The 26,036-nt window shown below is 38.7% G+C and overlaps 1 protein-coding gene across 8 annotated transcripts in view; it reads left to right on the top strand.

Annotated features, from left to right (window-relative positions):
* The window catches only part of LOC105485316 (myosin XVI), a 703,391-nt gene that overhangs the window by 149,185 nt on the left and 528,170 nt on the right, over positions 1-26,036 (top strand). For all 8 annotated transcript variants that reach the window (XM_011747599.2, XM_071081051.1, XM_011747600.3 and 5 more), the window contains one exon: positions 14,624-14,887. In XM_011747599.2, coding sequence (XP_011745901.2) covers positions 14,662-14,887 — 226 coding nt within the window. In that variant the 5' untranslated portion in view covers positions 14,624-14,661. The remainder of the gene's footprint in view (positions 1-14,623; positions 14,888-26,036) is intronic.

Genomic DNA, 26,036 nt, shown 5'->3' with positions numbered 1-26,036 from the left:
CAACAACTATCTTTTAGGCTCTCAGGATTCCTAGCAAACACTTTTATGAAATAGGGTAAACAGTAAGTTTGTGATTACATTATTTGTGAAATACTTCAGCTATGTATATATGTTTTTAAAGCCCCATAATGTAGCTCCTTGTGTCTTATCACTTTCTTTCATGTTCCTATAGTGGTTAAAACACATAACATAAAATGTACCATTGTAACCATTTTTAAGTGTACAGTTCAGGAATGTTAAGAATACTCTCATTGTTATGAAACAGATTTCCTGAACTTTGCATCTTGCCATTCTGAAGCTCTGTACCCATTCAACGTCAACTCTCATTTTCCCTCAGTCCCTGGCAACCATCATTCTACTTTCTGCTTCTGAGTTTGACCTCTTTAGAAACCTATAAGTGGAATCCTACAGTATTTATCTTTCAGTGATCAGTTTATTTCACTTAAAAAGTGTCTTCAATATCCATCCATGTTGTGACATGTACAAGGACCTCTTCCTCTGTAGGCTGAATAATATTCCATTATACATGGATACCTGTTTTGTTTATCTGTTCATCTCTGGACATCTGCTTCCACTTCTTGGCAATTTTGAATAGTGCTCTTATGAACTTGGATATACAAATATCTCTCCAACACCCTGCTTTCAATTATTTTGATGTATACCCAGAAGTAGCATTTTCAGATCATATGATAGTTCAATTTTTCAGTTTTTGAGAATACTCCAAACTGTTTTTCATAGTGGCTGCACCACTTTACAATCCTAACAGTGAACAAGTGTTACAATTTCTCTACATCCTCACCAAAACTTTGTATTTTCTGTTTCTTTGATAGTAGCTATTCTCTCAGATATGAGGTCATAACTTCTTGTGGTTTTGACTTGCATTTCTCTGATGATCAGTGATGTTGAGCATCTCTTTATATGCTTGTTGGGAATTTGTATATAACCTTTGGAAAAGTATCTATTCAAGTGCTTTTCCCATTTTTAATCAGATTATTTGTTTTTTTGTTGTTGAGTTCTAAGAGTCCTTTATGTGTTCTAGATATTAATTTCCTATTAGGTATATATCGGTAAATATTTTCTCCCATTCTGTAAGTTGTCTTTTCACTGTGATGCTTATGTACTTTTATGCACAGAAGTTTTTAAGTTTGATGTATTCTCATTTGTCTGTTTGGTGTATTCTCATTTGTCTATTTTTGCTTTTTCTGTCTGTGCTTTTGGTGTCATATCTAGAATTCATTGCCAAGTTCAATGTCACAAATGTCATAAAATTTTTTTCCCTGTGTTTTTTTCTAAGAGTTTTACAATTTTAGGTCTTTGATCCATTTTGAATTAATTTTGTATATAATGTAAAATAAGTCCAATTTTTTTTTGCATGTATCTTATTTTTGTGCTTTTATTATTTTTTTTCAGTTTTGGAAACTGGTATTAAGTATGTTCAATCTTTGATAACATTTGTATGTATTAAAATATATTCTTCCCCCGGTGTAAAAGATGAATGTTATAGAAAATGAAAGAGGATGTATATATGCTTATATGCACACACACATGACTATATATATATAAATATACATATGTATTTTTTTTTTTTTTTTTGAGACGGAGTCTTGCTCTGTCGCCTAGGCTGGAGTGCAGTGGTGCGATCTCCACTCACTGCAAACTCCGCCTCCTGGGTTCACACCATTCTCCTGCCTCAGCCTCCCATGTACCTGGGACTACAGGTGCACCACCGCGCCCAGCTAATTTTTGTATTTTTAGTAGAGACGGGGTTTCACCATGTTAGCCAGGATGGTCTCGATCTCTTGACCTCGTGATCCGCCCATCTTGGCCTCCTAAAGTGTACATATATATATTCTTATATAGACTGTGTCCCCTAGAAGCAGAGCATGAGAAGTCAGGTGCACATTCCTATGTATTGAGACGGCTCAACAGAGAAAACCCATAAGGGAGTGAAAGAAGCAGGGCATAGAACAGGAAAGAGCAGAAAAACTATGTAGTCTTCAGCAGAGTCTATTATCATTCGAATCCACTTTGCTTTAGGGTACAAATCACAGCATGGAGTGTCTCTGATTGAGTCAAGGGGACATGTTTTGTATCCTTGTGTAGGTCTCTCAGTGACTATGACTTATGGGATGGGGTTAGGATCTTCCACTCCCTGGGAGGCTGAGGCTGACAGGGCAATTGTCTAGAGGAGAGGACAGCTGTAAATCCTTCCAGCCAGTACCGACATGATATGGTTTGACTCTGTGTTCCCACCCAATTCTCATCTTGAATTGTATTCCCATAATTCCCACATGTTGTGGGAGGGACCCAGTGGGAGATAATTTGAATCATGGGGGTGGTCTCCCCCATACTGTTCTCGTGGTAGTGAATAAGTCTCACAAGATCTGATGGTTTTATCAGGGGTTTCCGTTTTTGCATCTTCCTCATTTTCTCTTCTGCTGCCATGTAAGAAGTGCCTTTCGCCTCCCGCCGTGATTCTGAGGCCTCCCCAGCCATCTGGAATTGTATGTCCAGTTAAACCTCTTTTCCTTCCCAGTCTCGGATGTGTGTTTATCAGCAGCATGAAAATTGACTCATACAGTAAACTGGTATCAGTAGAGTGGGGTGTTGCTGAAAACATACCCAAACATGTGGCAGCAACTTTGGAACTGCGTGACAGGCAGAGGTTTGAACAGTTTGGAGGGCTCAGAAGAAGACAGGAAAATGTGGGGAAGTTTGGAACTTCCTAGAGACTTGTGGAATGGCTTTGACAAAAATGCTGATAGTGATATGAACAATAACCTCCAGGCTGAGGTGGTCTCAGATGGAGATGAAGAACCTGTTGATGAAGAACCTGTTGGGAACTGAAGCAAAGGTGACTCTTGCTTCATTTTAGCAAAGAGACTGGTGGCATTTTGCCCCTACCCTAGAGAATTGTGGAACTTTGAACTTGAGAGAGATGATTTAGGGTATCTGGTAGAAGAAATTTCTTTCTTCTAAATGCAGCAAAGCATTTAAGAGGTGATTTGGGTGCTATTAAAAGCATTCCATTTTAAAAGGGAAACAGAGCATACAAGTGCAGAAAATGTGCAGCCTGATGATGCAGTACAAAAGAAAAACCCGTTTTCTGAGGAGAAATTCAAGCTGACTGCAGAAATTTGCATAAGTAACAAGGAGCCGAATGTTAATCCCCAAGACAATGGAGAAAATGTCTCCAGGGCATGTCATAGGTCTTTATGGTAACCCCTCTCCTCACAGACCCAGAAGCATAGGAGAAAACAATGGTTTAATGGGCCAGGCCCAGGGTCCCCATGTTGTGTGCAGCCTAGGGACTTGGTGTTTTGTGTCCCAGGCACTCTAGCTATTGCTAAAAGGGGCCAAAGTCCAACTGGGCTCATGGTTTCAGGGGATGCAAGCCACAAACCTTGGCAGCTTCCACATGGTGTTGAGCCTGCGGGTACACAGAAGTCAAAAATTGGGGTTTGGCAACCTCCACCTATATTTCAGAAGATGTATGGAAATGCCTGGATGCCCAGGTAAAAGTCTGCGACAGGGGCGGGGTCCTCATGGAGAACCTCTGCTAGGGCAGTGTGGAAGGGAAATGTGGGGTCACAGCCTCCATTGGGGCACTGCCTAGTGGAGCTGTGAGAAGAAGGCCACGATCTTCCAGACCCCAGAATGCTAGATTCACTGACAGCTTGCACCACACACCTGGAGAAACCGCAGACACTCAATGCCAGCCCATGAAAGCAGCCAGGAGGGGGGCTATACCCTGCAAAGCCACAGGGGTGGAGCTGCCCAAGACTATGGGAACCTACCTCTTGCATCAGTGTGACCTGGATGTGAGACCTGGAGTTAAAGGAGATCATTTTGGAGCTTTAAAATGTGACTGCCCTGCTGGATTTTAGACTTGCATGGGTACTGTAATCCCTTTGTTTTGGCCAATTTCTCTGATTTGGAATGGCTGTATTTACCCAATACCTGTACCAGCATTGTATCTAGGAAGTAACTAGTTTGCTTTTGATTGTACAGGCTCATAGGCAGAAGGGACTTGCCTTGTCTCAGATGAGACTTTGGACTATGGACCTGTGGGTTAATGCTGAAATGAGTTAAGACTTTGGGGGATTGTTGGGAAGGCATGATTTGTTTTGAAATGTGAGGACATGAGATTTGGAGGGGCTAGGGGCAGAATGATATGATTTGACTGTATCCCCACCCAAATCTCATCTTGAGTTGTTCTCCCATAACTCCCAGATGTTGTGGGAGGCACCCAGTTGGAGATAATTTGAATCATGGGAGCAGTTTCCCCATACTATTCTCGTGGTAGTGATTAATCTCAAGAGATCTGATGGTTTTATCAGGGGTTTCCGTTTTTGCATCTTCCTCATTTTCTCTTGCCACTGCCTTGTTAAGAAGTACCTTTTGCCTCCTGCCATGATTCTGAGACCTCCCCGACCATAAGGAACTGTAAGTCCAATTAAACCTCTTTTTCTTTTCAGTCTTGTGTATGTCTTTATCAGGAGCATGAAAATAGACTAATATACCAGGTCAGCGGGGGATGGGTAAAGGGAATTGGGCAGGGCATCAATAGCACCCACTTCCATATTCCAAACATCTGAGGAGGCCTTTGATATAAAGCATCTCCTAAACTGAAAATATAAGGAGAAGTGATTGAAATGTAACTCATCCACATCAGATAAATAAATACATATTCTTACTCACAATTGGGCAGGGCATCAATAGCACCCACTTCCATATTCCAAACATCTGAGGAGGCCTTTGATATAAAGCATCTCCTAAACTGAAAATATAAGGAGAAGTGATTGAAATATAATTCATCCACATCAGATAAACAAATACATATTCTTACTCACAAATGATAAATTCAATTTTGTTTTCTTTTATGGAAAATATTCCAACAATTATTTTATTTCCTTCTGTTGATTCATTTTCCTTTTGGAAAAAAAGTAGGGCAATAAGCAGTTTATTTCCATTCATGCCCATAATATATTGAAACTTTCACCAGAATCCACTTCATTCTCAGCTTTTTGAGTTCTACTCATAAAGGGTGAATAATAACCAATAAAATCTGGTACAAAAATTAAAGAAAAAGCAGTCAGTAAAAGCAGGTACTCCATCCTAAATGTCCTGCTTCCGTGATGCTCCATGGAGACAGCTGACTCAGCACCAGATAGCAGGCTGCCAGTGTCCACCACACATCCCTCTAACAGGCTCACCTAGGAAGGCACACATGCCTGCTTGCAGCTGAAGCTTCCAGGCCTCCTATGTTGAATATCATCTTGAATGATTGAAGGGGTGGCCTGCCCCTCCACACCTGTGGGTGCTTCTCGTAAGGTGGAACGAGAGACTTGAGAAAAGAAATAAGACACAGAGACAAAGTATAGAGAAAGAAAAGCGGGGGCCCAGGGGACCGGCGCTCAGCTTACAGAGGACCCACGCCGGCCCCGGTCTCTGAGTTCCCTTAGTATTTATTGATAATTATCTTTACCATCTTAAAGACAGGGGAGTAGCAGGACAATAGGATCAAAGAAAAAAGAGGAAATCGGCAGTAAGACATATGAACAAACACCTCTGTGACATGAATAAGTTCAAAGGACAATGCTGTGCCTTGAGATGCATATGCAAACATCTCCATAAACCTTTTAGCAGCATACTTTCAGTCTATCACATGGGGAGAAACCTTAGACAATATCTAGCTTTCCTAGGCAGAGGTCCCTGTGACCTTTGGCCGTGTACGTGTCTCTGGGTAGTTGAAATTAAGAGAATGGTGATAACTTTTAACCAGCAAGCTACCTTCAGGCATTTGTTTAACAAAGACACATCCTGCACAGCCCAAAATCCATTAAACCTTGAGTCACCGCAACATATGTCTCTTGCAAAGGACAAGGTTGGGGGTAGGGTCACAGATTAACAGCATCACAAATACAGAACAAAATGGAGTCTCTTATGTCTACTTCTTTCTATATAGACACAGTAACAGGCTGATCTCTCTTCCTTTTCCCCACAAATGATCTTAATGAACCACATAATTTCATCTAGAACTGTTACTACATAATGTAGCTAAAGAAATTGCCAAACTATTTTTCTCAATAGCTGTAATATTTTAATTTTAATCATAATCTGAATATGCTCCCTCCATTGGCTACTCTTTGGACCTCTGTCACCACTCAGGTGGCTGTGTGTAGAGTTTGTGCTTTGTTCTGTGTTCTGTTCCATTGGTCTAAGTGTCTTATTCCTCTACCAAAGCCACAGTTAGGAAATATCGAAGAGAGAAGGTGGCTTAATAGATTTATATCCTCCAAAAATAGAGGAGAAGTTATTTGAAAGGTTTATTTTTGTTACCTGTAGTTTTTTTTAATGCATGCTGTATTATTTTGTGTTTGTTTAATTTTATTTGCATCATATTTTGAGAGGTTGAAGAAATATATATCTGGGTTGTAGGAAAGATGATTCTACATTTTACTAAATATTTCCAGTTTGCTTTTTAATTGTAATGACAATTTGTTAACTTAATCAATGATATTTTTTATCTTCTTACATTTTGCTATATGTTAATAAGGTGGAGCATCTTTTGTTAGGTTTGAAAATGTAGCTCTCTTCTGTGTGTATTTTGACTTGCATTCAGCAAAGTTCTGGACTATCACTCCTAATAGCTGACTCAGGGTGTGTTGCTTTTTCTATGTAGATAACAGTATTTACGATAATAACTGATTATTTTTTCCTTCTGCCTACCCACATTTTATGCTCCTTATTTATTTTTCTGTTTTTTTTCTATGCTAAGACCTTCATTTTGAGATAGAATAGAAGCAGCAATAAAGGGCCTTCTTTTTCTAAATTTTAAACAGAATTTAATGTTTTAAAATTAGCCGCTCCTTTCATTCTGCTGACAAACTGTACATTCGTGGGTTCATTTTGCTAATGTGTATGCATGTAGGCTATTTGCATGTGTTTATACAAGAGATTGACCTGTAATTCTCCTTTTTTGGATGGCCTCATTTTGGTATCAAGCTTATGCTTGTCTCAGAAAATGAATTGAGGTAATTTTCTTCTTTTTCTATTGTATGAAAGAACTGGATGAAAATGCAGGTTATCTCTTCCTTAAAGACAGGTTAAATCATCTGGGTCATTTTGTTTGTTTGTTTTTGTTTCTGGTCTATAGATTTTTAAAAACTGATTTAATTTATGCAATGATTGCATAAATTGGTTCATTTTCCACTTCTTCTTGAGTCACTTTTTGTAAGTTATATTGTTCTAGAAATTGTCAATTTCTCACGTCTTTCTTCACCTTTGCTCTTGTTTCATTTCTATTAATTTTAATAGCATAATTTTGTTTTCTTCTTTCTTTTTTGGTTTCAACTTTGTGTGTTTGTGTGTGTGTGTGTGTGTTTTCTAAATTCATGTGCCAGATACTTTGTTTATTGACTTTAAAACTATATTCTTTTCTAGAATGTATTTAAAGTTATGAATTTATTTCTATGAATTGCTTTAGTTTTATCCACAAAATTGTGATGGATTTCCTTTCATCAATGGTTAATTCTAAAAATTTATTTTTTCTGTGATTTTTTTTCTCTGAACCATACTTTATGTAGAATTGGCTTTATAAGTTTCTGAACATATGGGGAGGTATGGTTTCATTTCTGTAGTTGATACTCCCTTTTCAATTATGTTAAGAAAACGCCTGTGTAATTTTGGTTCCTCAGAATTTATTGAGATTTGCTTTGCTTTATGGCCTAAGACACAGTTAATATCATAAATCATCTATGAATTCTTGAAAAAGAATGTTTCCTGCAAATTTGTCTGCAAGTTTTTATAAATGTACTTACAGCAAATTTTCTGTGCTCTTAGTAACGTTTTGCCTCTTTAGCAATCACAGAGAGATTTGCTTAAAAATCTTGAACACTGAGTGTACCATGGCCACAGGAAGATTTTTATTCTAGATGACATGGGGCATTTCTGGTAGTTGTACAGCAGAATAATTTTATGCAATTTTTTTTGTTCATTTTCCTCTTCACTTTACTCTTTATATTTCTAGTTAGTTATAACATAATGTCTTGACATCATGACACAGTTGCATAGGGTCCTCCAAACCAAGGTGTTGGGAAACTGTGTATATAAATATATAACTAGATGTCAGCTATTTGCTGGCTTTCGAGTTTAGTCCTACAGAGATACACATTCACTGAGCTGGGGCTTCTGGCTGTAAACTTTTATCTCGAATTGCAGGATAACCATATATGTAGGATCCCTGCCACCTCCCTTGCCCTCCTAAAAAAGTGTAACACTGGAGATAAAGAAATCCAATACAAAGATGAGCTTGATGACACTGCCTCGGGCCAGATAATTCTGTAAGGAAGAGCAGTTACATGAGAGCACAGTGTCACCTTGTATTTCTGTAAGAGCAAGACTAAGCATTTACCTGCCATGTGTTAAGTGCTGGATTAGGTCCTAATAAAGAGTGTGATGTTTCTGCCATCAATGTAATTGTCTGTCCTGCAATTTCATTCAGCAACAACAACAACAAAACTATTGACTACCTCCTGTTCTGGATGCTGAAAGTAAACAGGGGATGAAACATCCTGAGTTCCTGCCTTTATGGGGCTTACAGAGCAATAAGAAAATATATAGTATTGTATTTTAGGAAATCAATTAGTGTAGATATTAATATAATATACAGTTGAAGCATAGTAACTGATATTGCAGGAGAGCTGAGTGTGGTGGTAAATGCCTGCAGTCCCAGCTACTTGGGAGGCTGAAGTGGGAGAATTGCTTGAGGCCAGGAGTTCGAGGCTGCAGTGAGCTTTGATTATGCCACTGCACTGTAGCCTGGCCAATAGAGCAAGACCCCATCTCTAAAATAAATAATTAGATAGATAGCTATTGTAGTATAAGAGCGATAAATACCAAGGAGAAAAATGAAGCAAGCAATAGGAATTGAAGTGTTTTTCAGGGGACATTTGCCTTAGTAAAAGGGGATGTTGAGTGACCACTAGGAGGAAGTGTATCTGTTGACCAGTCTTTAGCTGTCAGAAGTCCATTTGTTCCAAGGTATAGTTTAAATCCATTGTTTCTTTGTTGACTTTCTGTCTTGATGACCTGTCTAGTGCTATCAGTGGAGTACTGAAGTCCCTTACTATTATTGTGTTGCTGTCTATCTTATTTCTTAGGTCTATAAGTAATTCTTTTATAAATTTAGAAACTCCAGTGTTAGGTACATATATGTTTAGGATTGTGATATTTTCCTGTTGACAAGGCCTTTTACCATTATATAATGTCTCTCTTTATCTCTTTTAACTGCTGCTGCTTTAAAGTTTGTTTGTTTGTTTGTATGTTTGTTTGTTTTGATATAAGAATAGCTACCCCTGCTTCCTTTTGGTGTCCATTTGCATGAAATGCCTTTTTCCACCCCTTTACTTTAAGTTGATATGAGTCCTTATGTGTTAGGTGAGTCTCTTGAAGGCAGCAGATAGTTGGTTGGTGAGTTATCTATTCTGTAGTTCTGTGTCTTTTAAGTGGAGCAATTAGGCCATTTACATTCAATGTTAGTATTGAAATATGAGGTACTGTTGCTTTCATCATACTCATTTTTGCTTGTGTACTTTGGTTTTGTTTTTTGTTTTTGCTTTTTAACTTGTATTTTTGTTTTATAGATCATGTGTGCTTTATGCTTTAAAGAGGTCCTGTTTTGATGTGTTTCCATGATTTAAAGCTCCTTTTAGCAGTTCTTATAGTGGTGGTTTGGTAATGGCAAATTCTCTCAGCATTTGTCTGAAAACGACTGTATCGTTCCTTCCTATATGATACTTAATTTCTCTGGATACAAAATTCTGGGCTGATAATTGTTTTGTTTAAGGAGGCTGAAGATAGGTCTTCAATCCCTTGTAGCTTACAGGGTTTCTGCTGAGAAATCTGCTGTTAATCTGATAGGTTTTCCTTCATAGGTTACCTGGTGCTTCTGTCTCAGAGCTCTTAAGATTCTTTACTTCATCTTCACTTTAGATAACCTGATGACAATGTGCCTAGGTGAAGATCTTTTTTGTGATGAATTTCCCAGGTGTTCTTTGTGCTTCTTCTGTTTAGATGTCTAGGTCTCTCTCAAGGCTGGGGAAATTTTCCTCGATGATTCCCCCAAATATGTTTTCCACACTTTCAGAATTTTCTTCTTCCTCAGGTATACTGATTATTCTTAGGTTTGGTCATTTAACATAATCCCAGACTTCTTGGAGGCTTTTGTTCATATTTTCTTATTCTGTTTTCTTTGTCTTTGTTGGATTGGGTTAATTCTAAGACTTTGTCTTCAAGCTCTGAACTTCTTTCTTCTACTTGTTCACTTCTATTGCTGAGACTTTCCTGAGCATTTTGCATTTCTAAAAACGTATCCAGCATTTCCTAAATTTTTGATTGTCTTTTCTTTAAGCTATCTATTTTCATGAATATCTCCTTTCACTTCTCATATCAGTTTTTGGATTTCCTTGCATTGGGCTTTGGCTTTCTCTGGTCCCTCCCTGATTAGCTTAATAACTAACCTTCTGATTTCTTTTTCAGGTAAACCAGAGATTTCTTCTTGGTTTGGATCCACTGCTGGTGAACCAATGTGATTTTTTGGGGATGTTGAAGAGCCTTGTTTTGTCATATTACCAGGGTTGGTTTTCTGGTTCCTTCTCATTTGGGCAGGCTCTGTCAGAGGGAAGGTCTAGGGCTGAAGGCTGTTGTTCAGATTCTTCTGTCTTATGGGGTGTTCCTTTGATGTAGTACTCTCCCCGTTTTCCTGTGGATGTGACTTCCTGTGAGCCAAACTGCAGTGATGGTTGTCTCTCTTCTGGGTCTAGCCATCCAGTGAGTCTACCCAGCTCTAGGCTGGTACTGGGGGTTGTCTGCACAGAGTCCTGTGACATGAACCATCTATATGTCTCTCAGCCATGGATACCAGTACCCATTCTGGTGGAAGTGGTGAAGGCTGCAGTGGACTCTATAAGTGTCCTTAGCTTTGGTGGTTTAATGTTCGATTTTTGTGCTGGTTGGCCTCCTCCAGGAGGTGGCAATTCCCAGAAAGCATCAGCTGTAGTAGTCTGGAGAGGGACTGGCAGTGGGTGGAACCCTAGAACTCCCAAGATTAAAGCCCTTTGTTTTCCACTACCAGGGTGGATAGGGAAGGACCATCAGGTGGGAACAGGGCTGGGTGTGACTGAGCTCAGACTCTCCTTGGGTGGGTCTTGCTGTGGCTGCTGTGGGGGATGGTGGTGGGATTCCCAGGTCACTGGAGTTGTGTACCTAGGAGGATTATGACTGCCTCTGTTGAGTCATGCAGGTTGTCAGGGAAGTGGGGGAAAGCTGGCAGTCACGGGCCAGGCAAACCTAAAGGCCGATCTCACTCCCACCGTGCCCCCCAAACCAACAGCCCTGAGTTCCCAGGTAGAGGGCAAGATGGGTTTGAAAACTTGCCCGAGGTGATCCAACTTCCAGCTTCGAGAGAAAAGGGCTTTAGTTCTTTCACCGTCTGTGAAGTCTGCATGCCTGATTCACAACCTCCCTGGCTAGGCTGCTTCTCATCCTGTTCAAAATGTTACAAAGTTCAGCTAGAGAATTCCTTCTGTCTCTGGCCACCCTCCCATTGGATCCCTGTGGTGCCAGGCAGGAATGGGCTGCTTGGGGACCCAGTGAGCTCCCAGGGCCTTTTCTGCTGCTTCCTCTACCCATGTATTTTGCTCGGCTCTCTAACTTGACTCAGCTCCAGGTAAAGTTCAAAACTTCTCCCACGGACAGAACTTCAGCTTCTCCAGTGGGGGTGTGTGTTCAGAAGAGGAGGGCCTCTATCCCCATTTCTGCAGTTGGGGCACTCACAGTATCTGAGGTGTCTCCCAGGTCCTGCAGGAACAGTCCACTCCTTTCAGAGGATCTGTGGGTCCTCTCGGGATTGCTGGTTTCTTCTTGAAGTCAATCTGGAGCTAAAATTCACAGTGCAAGCCTTCCCATGCTGCGCTGTCCAGAGCTGCAGTGCAGCCCTGCCTCCTGTCCACCGTGATCCCCTGAATCCCTGTGTTATCTTATCGATTTTTTCTTTATTTTTTTTTAGATCAACTGGTCATATTATATATCTTATCGATTCATAGACATATACGTACATGACACAGCTGACGAACTTGTACTTACATTAAAACAAAGTCAAAATGCCCAATAAATTTTCAGATTACAAAAGAATCAATTTATAAACTAATGTTTTAGATCAAAACATGGGGAACTATTTAACAAAAATACATTAAAAATCAAGATTTGAGACCTGAATTGATTTGAAATTTAACAATCACAGCCTTTGAGTTTTCCAAATCAAAAAGGAAAATAAGAAAATTAATTTAAGAGCCACCTTTTACATTCCCTCTTGACAGCCTGTGAGGGATAACTCAATGAATCATGATCTGTCACCGTGGAATCCTTAAAAGTTAATTGAAAATTTCACCGAGAGACCCTTCTTGAGAGTCACAAACTAGAGAACTACTGTGGTGTTTATTAGATTATCCTCAGCCGTCAACTGCTGGCTAATCAACACATGGCACTCTGCGATGTTATTTGTTTTAATTCTTCAGGCTTTTTTTGTGTGGCCCTGTTGATCCCCTGGGCACCAAATGACAAGCCAGGAAAGTCACAGAAGTCAAAGTGTCACAAGCATCCAAGTCAATCAATCAAGCCCTGTGCACTTTTCTACACAGATGTGAAAGCAGAAGACATTTACGGCTCTTTATTTATGAGCTTTCTCATACAATCTGTCTCTGGCAGTGATCAGAGCTTTTATCAAAGAAGTGTACTCCAGAGCAATTTGTCATCATTTCAGAACCGCTGTTGTCTGTTTGCGTTTCGGTCACTGGAAAGGGAACATTTTCTGTATAGCTAGTTAATATTTCTCACATCACTTTTACGAATACTCATGAACAGTCTTATGAAAACATGATGCTAAAATGTATAGCTTTTGTCAAATGCAAATAAATGAACACAAAATCCCCCAACATGGCTTCTTTATCTTCCTACATCTTATGTAAAAGTACTTATATATTCAATACCTGGCATTAGAGAATCATGAGCTTTGGTTGTTTCTTCTCTATGGAGCGTTTTTTATTCTGTTTGCCTAATTGTCTCTTTAATCTTAGACAAGTCACAGCCTCTCTCAACTTGATTTTCTTTATATGCTAAACAGGGATGGTTATGCTGGTGCACCTGGGGGCTGTGAGAATAAAGACTTGCAAAGTGTCACAAGAAACAGAAGTGGAAATAGTGTTGTCATGACTTGTTCCTTCAAAGGACCAGGGCATCTTTCCAAAGATGAACTATACCCTTAGTATATAATCTTCTCAGATATGGCATATGATCAACCACATTTTGTTCATGCCTAGTTACTTTAACCTCCTTGGGACCTTATATTATAAATAGCTTAAGAATATATAAACACATCTGAATCTGTGTTTGCAAGCCAGCTTCTAGAATTTTTAATGCTTTAACATTGATTTTCTGCCAATAGTAAAATTTTAACCTGGTGGTAAATATAAGTGTTTGTACAATTCCATTACAGGTGCTTTGACTGGTGTTTATAGGAAATAGACTTTTGAAACAAACAGGATATTTTAAGTTTCAGAAATGGGAATTCAGTTTGTTAATCACTATATAAATAAAACAAGAACTGTAGCAGCCAAAATTCTCTCCACAATTTTGAGAAATATCTCTGTGCCAACCCTCAGTCTTTATACTTAACCACAGGTTTCTTGGAAATGAATGTCACTGATTATGAGAAAAAGAATTTAGCAATAAATTGGTGAAAAATGTCTACTGTATCATATAAAGAGTTGATAGCATATATTCTCCTTTTTTCTCCATTCTGTTGCCCAGACTGGAGTGCAGTGGTGTAATCCTAGCTCACTGCAACCTTAAACTCCTGGGCTCATGTGATCCCCCACCTCAGCCTCCAAGTAGTTGGCACTACAGCCATATGCCACTAACTTAAAAGTTTCTCTCTCTCTCTTTTTTTTTTTTTTTTTTTTTTGGACAGACAGGATCTTCCTATGTTGCCCAGGCAAGTCTTAAACTGCTGGCTTCAAGTGATCCTCCCGTCTCAACCTCTCAAACCACTGAGATTACAGGCTTGAGCCATTATACTTGGCAGCATATATATTCTATTACATTAAATTAACAGCGTCATGATTAGTCATCATGATATGCAAAAGCAATTCTAGTAGGTTGTTCTGAAAAAGTTGGAATGATTTTATGCCCACATTTAACATGCAAAATTAGTTAGTATTATTCAATTAGACAGAAGGAGCCTGACACAGTGGTGAAATCTGGAGGCTTTGGCTATGGATTGAAAGAAACAGGAAGGGATGGATGGTTAGTAATTGCGTTGAGCTTAACTACATATGCATGTCTAATTCTACCATTTGTTTTATTACCACGGAATCTTGAGAAACACACGAACGGTTTTCCCCCAATCTATAAAAAGGGCTTTGGATTTGTAATATCAAGTGCAGGGAGAATTGTTCCGTTTATGACCTGTGCAATGGGCAATATAAAAGCAAATGTGCTGTGGTGCACATGTATAGTGGTTATAATAATAGGTCTGGTGACGCTCCCCTTGCATTTCTTCCAGGTTGCTTTCAGCTATGTAACGTTTTTCGATCCCATGAGATGGAAATCGACCAGTGCTTGCTAGAGTCCCTTCCCCTTGGCCAACGGCAGCGTCTGGTGAAGCGCATGCGCTGTGAGCAAATCAAAGCCTACTATGAGCGCGAGAAGGCTTTTCAGAAGCAGGAAGGGTTCCTGAAAAGGCTGAAGCATGCGAAGAATCCAAAAGTTCACTTCGACCTGGCGGACATGATACAGGACGCGATTATCCACCACAATGACAAAGAAGGTACATGATAAGAAAGAAGGACCCGCTTTCTGATGTGATTTTTTGTGATTGATTTTTGTTGGTTTGTTGTTTTTTTGATGGAGAGACGGGGCAGAAAAGTCCTTTTAAATATTGGAGGCTACTATCTTTTAACTGTTCGAATTATTCAAGAAAAAAAAATACGGTTTGCAAAGAACATCATTAAAAGTCCTGCCACCTAGTAAGATTAAAAAAATGTAAAAATTGTGGTGAAATTGTATTTTTTTTTTTTTTTTTTAAAGAATTACCTATCAGAAGAGCAAGCGAGTTCCTTTCAAATTGTTCAGTTCTAATTGTTAGGGAAACTTTTTATCAATGAATTGGTTTTCTATTTAGAAAATTTTTATAGAGACAGGGTCCCACTATGTTGACCAGGCTGGTCTCAAACTCCAGGGCTCGAGCAGTCCTCCAGCCTCAGCCTCCCAGAGTGCAGGAATTTCAGTGAATTGTTTTTCCTAATGATGATTTGGGACTGTGGAATTTGTTAATCCGTAGCTCATGCTTTGATACATGTGGCAGTAATGTGACTTCCCCTGACTCTAAGGAATCAATTTCTTTCTCCCTTAAAGTTGTTTGGCTTGTGGTATCACGTTTTACTAAGATTACCCAATGCAAATCTCAATTGTCTTCGCAAGACTGTTAAATTTTTCACTTTTTATATATTCTTGTATGTGAATTTTTCTGTTTTCCTATATAGAACCCACTTGCCCAAGTTCAAATGTGAGAGAAGTGTTCCAGCTCTGGATATAATTGTTGTAGTTGTACAAGGCTTCAAAGAAACAGATATAAATCAATTTACCTTGATTGGCTCCCAAATCAGTATTTGCCCAAGTTCAAATGTGAGAGAAATGTTCCAGCTCTGGATATAATTGTTGTAGTTGTACAAGGCTTCAAAGAAACAGATATAAATCAATTTACCTTGATTGGCTCCCAAATCAGTATTTGAATGAATCTAAAACGAGCATTCTTCACAATTCATTATTCACAATTTGAAATCCAAAAAGCTCTGAAGCCATTATTTGGATAGATCATTTAGTGGCAAAACTTTCACTGACCTATTCATGGTTTATAACCTGTTCAGTTTGGAAAAATAATAAATTCAATAACATATGTGCTTTGAAGGCTTTCAAATGGGGATTGTGGATCTATTAGCTAAGAAAACCTATAGCACATTATATAGAATAATAGTTATACATAGTAAGAAGACTCAAGTCATTCTTTTCATGGTTTTGTGTGGGCTTTTTCTAGTTAAACTGGAATACTCTGAGAATTTCTAATTTTTTTTTTGTCTTAAGTTGCAATAACAGTAGTAGTGAATCTTTGAGCTGGAAAGTACCTAAAAACTTTTGGTGTGGTCCACTTACTTTACCCATGAAGGAACTGAAATTCAGCCATCGTGTCATATTCTCTGGAAAGCTGTCTGGAGCACTCTGACCTTTCATTTTATTATTCTCTTCTCACCTATGGCTGTTCATTTAATGGCCACCTCCTCCGTGAGTCTGTGAGCACATCAAAGGTAGGGACAATGTCCACAAGGTCATTGCCCTCTCCTGCCCATCTCATACCTTTCAGCAGCATTGAGTGAAAGAGTAAAGTGATCGGTTGTTGTTCAACACACAGTAGTTGTTACAATAAACTTAAATGAGAAAGCAGGTCTTGAAATTTAAGCCCTATTTTGATTGAAAAGTAATAAAACAGAAAAATTGATTGGTGCCAGTGCGGTGGCTCACACCTGTAATCCCAACACTTTGGGAGGCAGAGGTGGAAAACTCTGCTGAAGCCAGGAGTTAGAGACAAGCCTGGGCAACATAGCAAGACCCCATCTCTACAAGATATTTTTAAAAATTAGCTGTACACAGTGGTGCATGTCCAGCTCCTCAAGAAGCTGTGGTAAGGGATTGTTTGAGCCTAGAGGTTAAGGCTATAGTGAGTCATGATGGTGACCTGAACTCCAATCTGTGCAATAGAGCAAGACCCTGTCTCAAAAACACTTCTTTTAATGTATTGGAAATGTTTTAAAATTTCTTGTACCAAATACCTACAGTACACAATTATGTCTAGGTTAGGGTTAAAGGAAAATTCGTAGTAGTAAAGTACTAACTCAAAAGCCAAGAAGCAGTTATTATATAAGTCATGTTTCCACAAATATTCATGTCATACAATCTGAATTAATGCTTTCTTAGCAGATGTTGTAGGTGTGAAACTATGCAACCTAGTTTCTAGTGGCAAGCTAGGCAAGAGATTGTGGTGGCTTGGACTCAAATGGATCGAGGGTGTGGTGAGAAATAGTCAATTTTAGGATTTATTTTTGGGACAAAGCTGACAGAAAATGCTGATTACCTGGCTATAGGGAGTGTATTGATTTTCTATTGCTACCAAAACAAATTATCATGAATTTAATAGTGGCAAACAGCATAAATATTACCTTACAGTTCTGTAGGTCAGAGGTCAGGTATGGGCTTTGGTGAGATATAAACAAGCTGTCATCAGCACTGGTTCAACAATTCTAGCTTCCAGAGGCCACCTGCCTTCCTTGGATCAGAGCCCCCTCCTCTGTCTCCAAGGTCAGCGGTGATGGATGTAGGGCAGGGACAGTGCTCCTTCTCATGCTTCAGTTTGCCTGTTTCTTTGTCCATCCTTGTATCTGACTGAATCTTCTGCCTCCCTCTTGCACCTTTAGGAGCCTATGTGATGACACTGGGCTCACTTGGACTATGCAGGTTCACCTGTTCCAGAGGGAGCTCACTAGTAACCATACGTCCCTTAGTAACCATACATCCCTTTCTCCAGATCACGTTGCATAGTTGCAGGTGTAACTCCAGAGGGTGAAATCGGGACAGCCAAAATGTTCCCTACTACAGGGAGTGAGAATTCCAGGATAACATCAAGGTTTTGGGGCCTCAACAAATAGAAGAATGAAATGCCATTAGCCACAGTAGGAGTGCCTCTAGGAGTTGTGAATGAGATGGGGTGGCATCCTGACTGGAGGTGTAAATTAAAAACTCATGAGCATATAGATGATACTGAAAACCCCAAAAGTGGATAAAGTGACGTACAGAAAGAGTTTAGGTAAAACGATAAGAAGTCTAAGAACTGAGTCCCAAGGAATTCCAATATTAACAATTCAGTGAAATGAGGTCCAACCATAAGGAATGACCAGGAAGAAAAGATGAAAATGAGGGAGGGTGCTTTCTTGGGAGCCAAGATAAGAAGTTTTCAAGGAGGAGAAATTTTTATTGATCAAGTAGGAGGAAGCCTGAAAACTGACCACTACATTTAGGAGTATGGAGGTGATTAGTTTTCATGACTTGTTGGGAGCAAGAATTTTAATGGATTAGGTTCCAAACAGAGTAGGAAAACAGGAATGGGCACAGAAAGTATAAAGAGCTCTTTAAAGGAGGTTTCTGTAAAGAGGAGAGAAATGGAAAGATTGATGAAGAGGGAACAGACATTAAGAGCTTTTTTTAATGATGGGAGAATTAACAGCAAGTATATGTGCTGATAAAAATAATTCATTTGCATTTCTCTAATGACCAGTGATGATGAGCTTTGTTGGCTGCATAAATGTCTTCTTTTGAGAAGTGTCTGTTCATATCCTTCACCCATTTTTTGATGGGGTTGTTTTTTATTGTAAGTTTGTTTAAGTTCCTTGTAGATTCTGGATATTAAATGTGGTACATAAACACCATGGAATACTATACAGCCAGAAAATAGAATGAGTTCATGTCCTTTGCAGGGACATGGATAAACCTGGAAACCATCATTCTCAGCAAACTAAAACAGAAACAGAAAACCAAACACCACTTATTGTCACTCATAAGTGGGAGTTGAACAATGAGAACATACGGACACAGGGAGGGGAACATCACACACTGGGGCCTGTCGGGGTTAGGGGGTAATGGGAGGGAGAACATTAGGACAAACACCTAATGTACATGGAACTTAAAACCTAGATGGTGGGTTGATAGGTGCAGCAAACCACCATGGCATATATATACCTATGTAACAAACCAGCATGTTCTGCACATGTATCCCAGAACTTGAAGTAAAATTTAAAATAAAATAAAAATAATTCATGTGAGAGGGAAAATCTGGTCACACTAGAGTAAGAGAAGACAATTGATGGAGCGAGCCTGTGCACGTGCATACCGTGATGAGGTCAGCTGCCCACTGGAAGGGCTTGGGTTCAGCTGGGATCACCTCTAGCAGTCGTTATCAATCCTGGCTGGATAACAGAATCACCTGGGAAGATTTTATTTTTTAATTTCCATATCTAGGACCTGCTCATAAATATGCTGATGTAATCAGTCTTATGTGGGGCCAGGATGGTTTTTAATGGTGCCTAGGAGACTATGGTGTTCAGAGAGAGCTGAGAGATATGGTGTGAACCTGTGGTGATTCTCCTCCTGGTTTTGATACTAATTAATCAAAGAACCATGGCCCTTGGCTAAGAGTGAGGGTGTGGAAGATGACCTGAAAGTAAAGCAAAGAAGGGAACCTGCAAGTATGGGAGAAAAAATGGACCAAGGCAAATACTGTATTTTTTAAATGGGACCTATAGAAAAAAAAAAGATATAAAGAATAAGCACTACAAAGAAGGATCAAATATGATTCAAGAGTTTCAGTAATGGTTTGGCATGGTCTCACCACTCCTTTGTCCTTATTCTTAGGACATAAAGAATTTCCTGTCCTGAAACTTCCTATAGTTTCTAGAATGCATCTGTGCTAAATTTGTCTTCCCAGAAATTATTTCACATGTATATATGGATACCATTTTGGTGGAATATAATATAATCTTATCAATAGGCAGTCAATATTTGTTACATGGTTAAAATATGTTGGTAACCACAAATACCCGGCAAGGATTTCTTAACATGTATTTTTAAGTGTAATAAATGGATAAGTGTATTATGTATAGCAGTTTGTTTATATTATGAATATTGGTATAAAGACACTAAAATCTAAGCAAGCAGTCAGATCTGATTTTTTAATTCAAAAGAAGCAAAGAGTAATATTTTATTTGAATTAATACATGATTAACTTTTAGTTGTGTTTTATTTTATTTAAGAAATTGCTTTTTTGTGCATTTATTTTTTGAATGGCAAAGGAGAGAAAGGACTGGATAGAAAAGTCTCACATTTTGCATGGTGTAATGATCATGTTAAGGTCCTTAAAGTGATAGGAACACTAGGAAGCAGACAAAAATAATCACCCACACAGAAACATACACATGTGCACACACACAATGTGTTTTGCATGCTTTCTCTGTGTACACAGCAAACTGTATACACCTTTTCTATATGCTATGTTAATGCTTTATGACAGTAATGACACAAAAATTTCTCAAGATATTAGAAGAAAATATCCTCAGCAAGGCAACTATATAATTTCATCTCTTTTAGTGAATAGTTTCCATTACTAATGGGAGCAAAAGTGATGGACTATAGTGAAGGTTATCTTCAGCATCAAATGAAGAAGAAATAGTTGACTCCTAGAATTCAATGAAAGAGTTTGAATATGAAACAATTATTATAATTTCAAATGCATTATTGCAATGTAAAAATTAAAATATTTGGCTCTAGAGGGTGTCTGTTCAGCTCAGACTGCTATATCAAAATACCAGACTAAGCGAAAGCAGCAGACATTTATTTCTCACAGTTCTGAAGACTGGGGAATCCTAGATCAAGGGACCTGGCTTGCTAACAGCCACCTTCTTGCTGTGTCCTCACATGAAGAGGAAGCTCTGATTTCTTTTCTTTTAAGAGTGCTAATATTATCATGGGACTCCATCTCATAAACTCATCCAACCTAATTCCCTCCCAAAGGCTACAACTCCTAATACCATTACCTGAGGATTAGGGCTTCTACATATGATTTTTGAGGGAAAGGAACTTCTACATATGATTTTTGAGGAAAAGTATGATTTTTGAGGGAAAGGAACATTTAGTCTGCAATAGAGCATATTTATTTGGTACTTGGAGCTGACCCAAGTATAAAATAATGGATATACATGTATTTCCTTGAGTTTCTCATTTACCTTGGAAATACCATTGTGAGTACTCATATACCTCACTGTGCTAGGGGAAAAATATGAATTTCTTACAATTTAAGAAATTTGGATTGCAAATGAAAGTAATCTGTTTAGAGACAGTATAACGTCTCTAGCATATGTATTACTTCTCTCAAAAATGCATATAAGAAAAAGTTTTCACTTCATAGTAGTGATATTTTTATTTATCTTTAAGCTATTGAAATAGTCAAATGCATTTGTTTATGCAATTGAGAAAGTAAAAAAAAAATTGCCATAAGAAAAAAGTTTCCATTTAAATTATTGTTTAAACTTGCAGATTGTGCATTTGTATGAATAATTTTATCTCTTATTTCCAAGTACTTTTATTGGCTGGCTGAGTATAAAGAATCAAATATACTTTTTCAAAGGACAATATGTCTATGGTGTTTTTATGTTAAGGTTTATAGTATGTCATTTAAAAGTAATTCAGGATTTTTTTTTTTTTTTTTGCTTTATAAATGTTGTATTTTTGTCAGTGTAAATTTAGTGTCTTTGATGTTTTTATTGTTCTCTTCTGGGAGTTGGTGATATTTCAGTGTGCAATTTGTCATTTTAATATGCTGCATCAATCCAAAATTTGTTCAACAACTCTTTTTCCCTCTAAAAGGAAACCTGTCCTAAATTTTCTTTTAAGGCTGTTAATTCAACTCCATTTGAGTTACACCACATGAAGGAAAAGGGAAGACTGAGGGAGAGAGATGGAGAAATAGAGTGAATAGGTGACTTAAAGATCAGAGTGGAAGCACATAGGGAAAATTTAAGAAGGAATGTGAATTCTCCTATTGGAATTGCCACTCCCAAATATTGCTTCTTACTAATTAGTCCACAATGTGTTTCCATTACAAGTAACTGCTAATGTTATTATCTGGCGCCTTGCCGGTATGCTTGGTACTCCCCGAGCTTTACATGACTTGACTTACTCCTTTCAATCACATATGTGGTAGGTACATATGCTATTGGAAGTAGGTAGGACGTGCACCCCACTTGGTGGGTGAAGCAGTGGAGCCTTTGAAGAAGTAACTGCTACCTCAGGGCTTCCCGAGTTGAGAGATCATGTTTTTATAGACAACATCATCCTGCAAAACTGATTTATGAGGTATAGTCAGAGAAACTATTAACTCCATTGGTTGATTTACCTTCCTTGCCATTTGAAATTCTTTCTTCCTGCTTTCTAGTGGAGCTCTCTGCCTGCTGTCAAGGGAATGTCCAAAGGCCAGGAGAAGTATTTTTTTATGCTTTGGGATTTTCCATCTTCTTTCTCTGATCAATCCCTCCTCGTTCTTCTTCCTTTTTTTTTCAAAAGCAATATTATTTATTTACTACTTAATATGCCACATGTTTACTAAGGACCTATTTCAGTCCAGTCACACAAAGAACTTGTAAGCATATTTACAGAACTATAATATCGTACTTTATTTATATCCCCATTTTATCACAAAATTGTAAGTAATCTATTAGGAAAATTGAAAAATATCAAAATGTAACACTGGGATACCTCTGTTTTCTTCTCCTACTCCTCAGACCCTTGTACCAGCTTCCTTGGTTGGTTCCCTCTTCTATTGATCTCAGAGTCTTGATTCTAACTCTCTTTCTACCCATCTTCTTTGGGAGATCTCATTTTCCCCCATTGCATCCACCTCACCCACTCTAATTATGCTAAATCTGCATCCAGACCTTTTTCCTGAGATCCAGTCTTAATTTTTCTGATGATCTTGCCTTTATTAATTGTCGTGTTCAAAGCTGAATATATCCACCCTCATCTTCTTCCCAAACCAAAACTTCCTCTGTGATTCTCAATTGATGTTGCCATCACTCCCCTGGTCTTCCAGGACAGAAACCTTGAAGTCACTTTGATTTTGGTGCAATTTTGTAAAGTACTGATGGCTTTACCTCTTCTGAAAAATCTACAGGAAATATCAACTGTCTGCATGCCATTCAGAGCCCTCTAAATAGATGCCTAAAATGTATCGGTGTTCAATACACATTGGATGATGTATTCATTGATAGGCTGGACATCTCTTCATTTAGACGTTCATAGGTAAATCATTAGGACCAAGCTTTCTCTCCCCTATGTACCCCATTCCCAAAAGTGTAGACCGAGGTCAAAGAACAAATTTCATATATGCCTTAAGTGTTTTATACATAAAAAGTGAAATAAGACTGCCTATTTACTTAGTTTGTGCTTATTTAGTCCAGCTGTGTCCTTGTATTTACTAGATTGTCTCAGAAGTTAAAAATTCTGCAGTAGTTGATTATCAAGTAAGCTTATTTTAAAAAAATTGTCTCCTAGTATCTAGGGTATAAAGATAGAAGGAGCCTGTTATAATTTTCACAACTAGCGTTTGGTGAGCGCTGTTTTTACGAGTGTGACCCATCTGGGCTGGCACTGTTTCCACAGTGGTGGTGATGGCGTTTTATTGGATGCAGCTTTATCCTCTCTCCCTGACCTCCCCACAACCAGCTACACAAATTGGCAGTTAGAAAATGTGGCGCTCAATAAGCGGATTTAAGCTGACACTTCAGAAATTGAAATCAGAGCCCTGCCACCTTTAGAATCCGTCAAATCTACTAAGAACGTGACCAGGCCTGGATCCATATATGCATTTTTAAATGAACATTACTGGATGTGGTGTATGTTAAGTACTGCAAGGATGACTATTTCTCCAACTCAAAATTCAGAGTGTATTTGACATGGAATATATGTACACTCTCCCCAAAAGAGTCAGATTTAACCACCACGAATATCTCCTATATTAGATACGTCGGGTTGTAGAGCAAATATAAAACATCAGCCTGTCCTAAGGAAGAAATGGGGAGGCAACATTCCCAGCGAAAAAACATTGACAACATGGTGCTGTCTGCATCTTCCCTGTTCCAGAGTGGCACCAAGCCTGGCAGAGAGGGAAGTGGCAGCTTCATCAGCATCACTCCCATTTCATTAACTGCTCAATAGGATGAGACCATACCGCCCTCTGATTGTGAAGCTGTGGATTCTTCCTTTCCTCTTACTTAGCACAGGAGGGGAAGGATGCAGGAAGAAGTAGCTCAGATAAGATGTTTGCTGGGGCAGCTACAAGGTACAAAAGAATGACTTCTGGATTTTAGACAAAAAGGGTGAGTTTTCCAGCTCCACATACATACCTACATCAGAGATTTGTATGGCTAAATATGTAGAGTGCAGGCACATGCTGACTCCAGCCCTCCGGGGCGGGTTAGAGTATCACATAGATACATTCAGTGCGTTATGATGCCTTCAGTTAATAGGTAACAGCTGCTAGGTAATTAAAGGTGCCTATTTCCAAATCAGATATAAAATTACAAAAGGTAGCAAATTAATTGCATTTAAATTCTGAAGGATTCTGTATGAACTGAATGCATGGCTTAATATTTCATGAACACAAATTCTTATTTCTGAGAAGTATTAATTATTTTGATTGTCTGCTATATAGTCACAACTTTCATAGGTGTTGTGAGAATAATTGAAAAAAGAGGAAAAAAATATACTTTATAATCATTTATAACCTAGATGGAAAGATGCACCATTCATTAACAGAGAGTTGCTGTGGGCATTCATTGGGGTGAGGTAGGATGACATGAATCTGAAACTGTGCTCTCTTCAACATTTTATGAGTTTGGTAGGAAGAGAGAAAGGGACTCTTTGGCTGTAATCCATAGCGTGAGGGCAGCGATGGAGCCAGAGGAAAGCAGATTTCTGATACGAGAGCATCATGACAGAAGCAGCATTACTTAGGTTTAGCATCAAGGATCTAACTCTGGAGTTCAGTCTGGGGGTTGATCTGTACTCTGATACTTAACAGCTTTCTGTCCCCAGCCAGGGCGCTTTCTGCACCTCACCTTTCTGCAAATAAGATTACGAGGTGTACCTCTCCTGTAAGTGGTCGTGAAGACTAGTTGGTTAGATAATACATGCAAATACCTGCCAATGGAATCTGCCATGTATTGCCACATGCATAATAAATGTTAGCTACTATTACGATTTGAATTAAGAGATATTATCAGAGTAGCAAAGTGGCTAAATAATGACATTGGTATGTGATTCAATGATTGTCACCATGAGTGTAAATTATAGGAATAACAGCATAGCTTTAGGAATGTTTTAGGCAGTCATTTTAAATTATAATGAAATGGAAAAAGCTTGAAGATAGACACATAAGCTAAGGGCACTGATGTAAACAAGATAATGAGAAACAGGAATTTCATAGCACCTTTGGAAATGTATTAAAAGGGAAAAAATTACATTATTAAGGAGCACTGAGCAATATTTTTATTCCTTGTTTTCTGCTAATGTCTGATTATATGTACGTACATGTGCGTGCCAGCCATCTCTCTGAACACTTTATACGTATTTTCTCATTTAATCTGAAAATAATCCTGTATTGGGTTAAAAATATATGTCTACTGAGAACCTATATGATGTTATTTGGAAATAATGGAGTATTTGCAGATGTAATCAAGTTCAGATAAGTTATCAGGATCAGGGTGGGTCCTTGTCCAGGTACTGGTGTCCACTGAAAAGAAAAGAAGTGTAGGCACACACAGAGGGAGGACAGCATGAGAATATGGACCAAAGCCATGTGGAGTAAGTGGCACTGCTGCAAATCACGAGACAAACCTTCTCAGCAGCCCCAGAAGACAGAGGAAAGGCGTGCTGGGTTTTCCTGGTAGTCCCAGGGTCAGCAGTTCCCAGAATGTGAAACGTACTTGCTTTCTGCTGTGTCTACTGTGTCTCTGCTCCAGAGATTTCCCAACCCGCCAGGAGCACCCTTCCTCTATTCCTTGCAGATGTACCTCTCCTCTCCCCTGTGGAGCCCTCCCCGACATCCTCAGGTGAAACACACAAAGCCCTTCCCCTGCAGCATTGCCAACATGAATTCCTTGAAGTGTAATCTCTTGTTTGCAAGCCCATATCTCTCACTAAAATGTGTGTTATGCAAAGGAGAGGATCAGGATTCCTTCATCATTCATTCATTCATTCATTCATTCATTCATTCATTCATGCAGTAAATGTTTATTGTATCCTTGTCATTTTCCTTGTACTGT

This window comes from Macaca nemestrina, chromosome 16 (genome assembly GCF_043159975.1).
Source record: "Macaca nemestrina isolate mMacNem1 chromosome 16, mMacNem.hap1, whole genome shotgun sequence".
Classification (NCBI taxonomy): domain Eukaryota; kingdom Metazoa; phylum Chordata; class Mammalia; order Primates; family Cercopithecidae; genus Macaca; species Macaca nemestrina.
The sequence above is the reverse complement of the archived record's forward strand: the minus strand, read 5'-3'. Positions and strand labels throughout refer to the sequence as shown.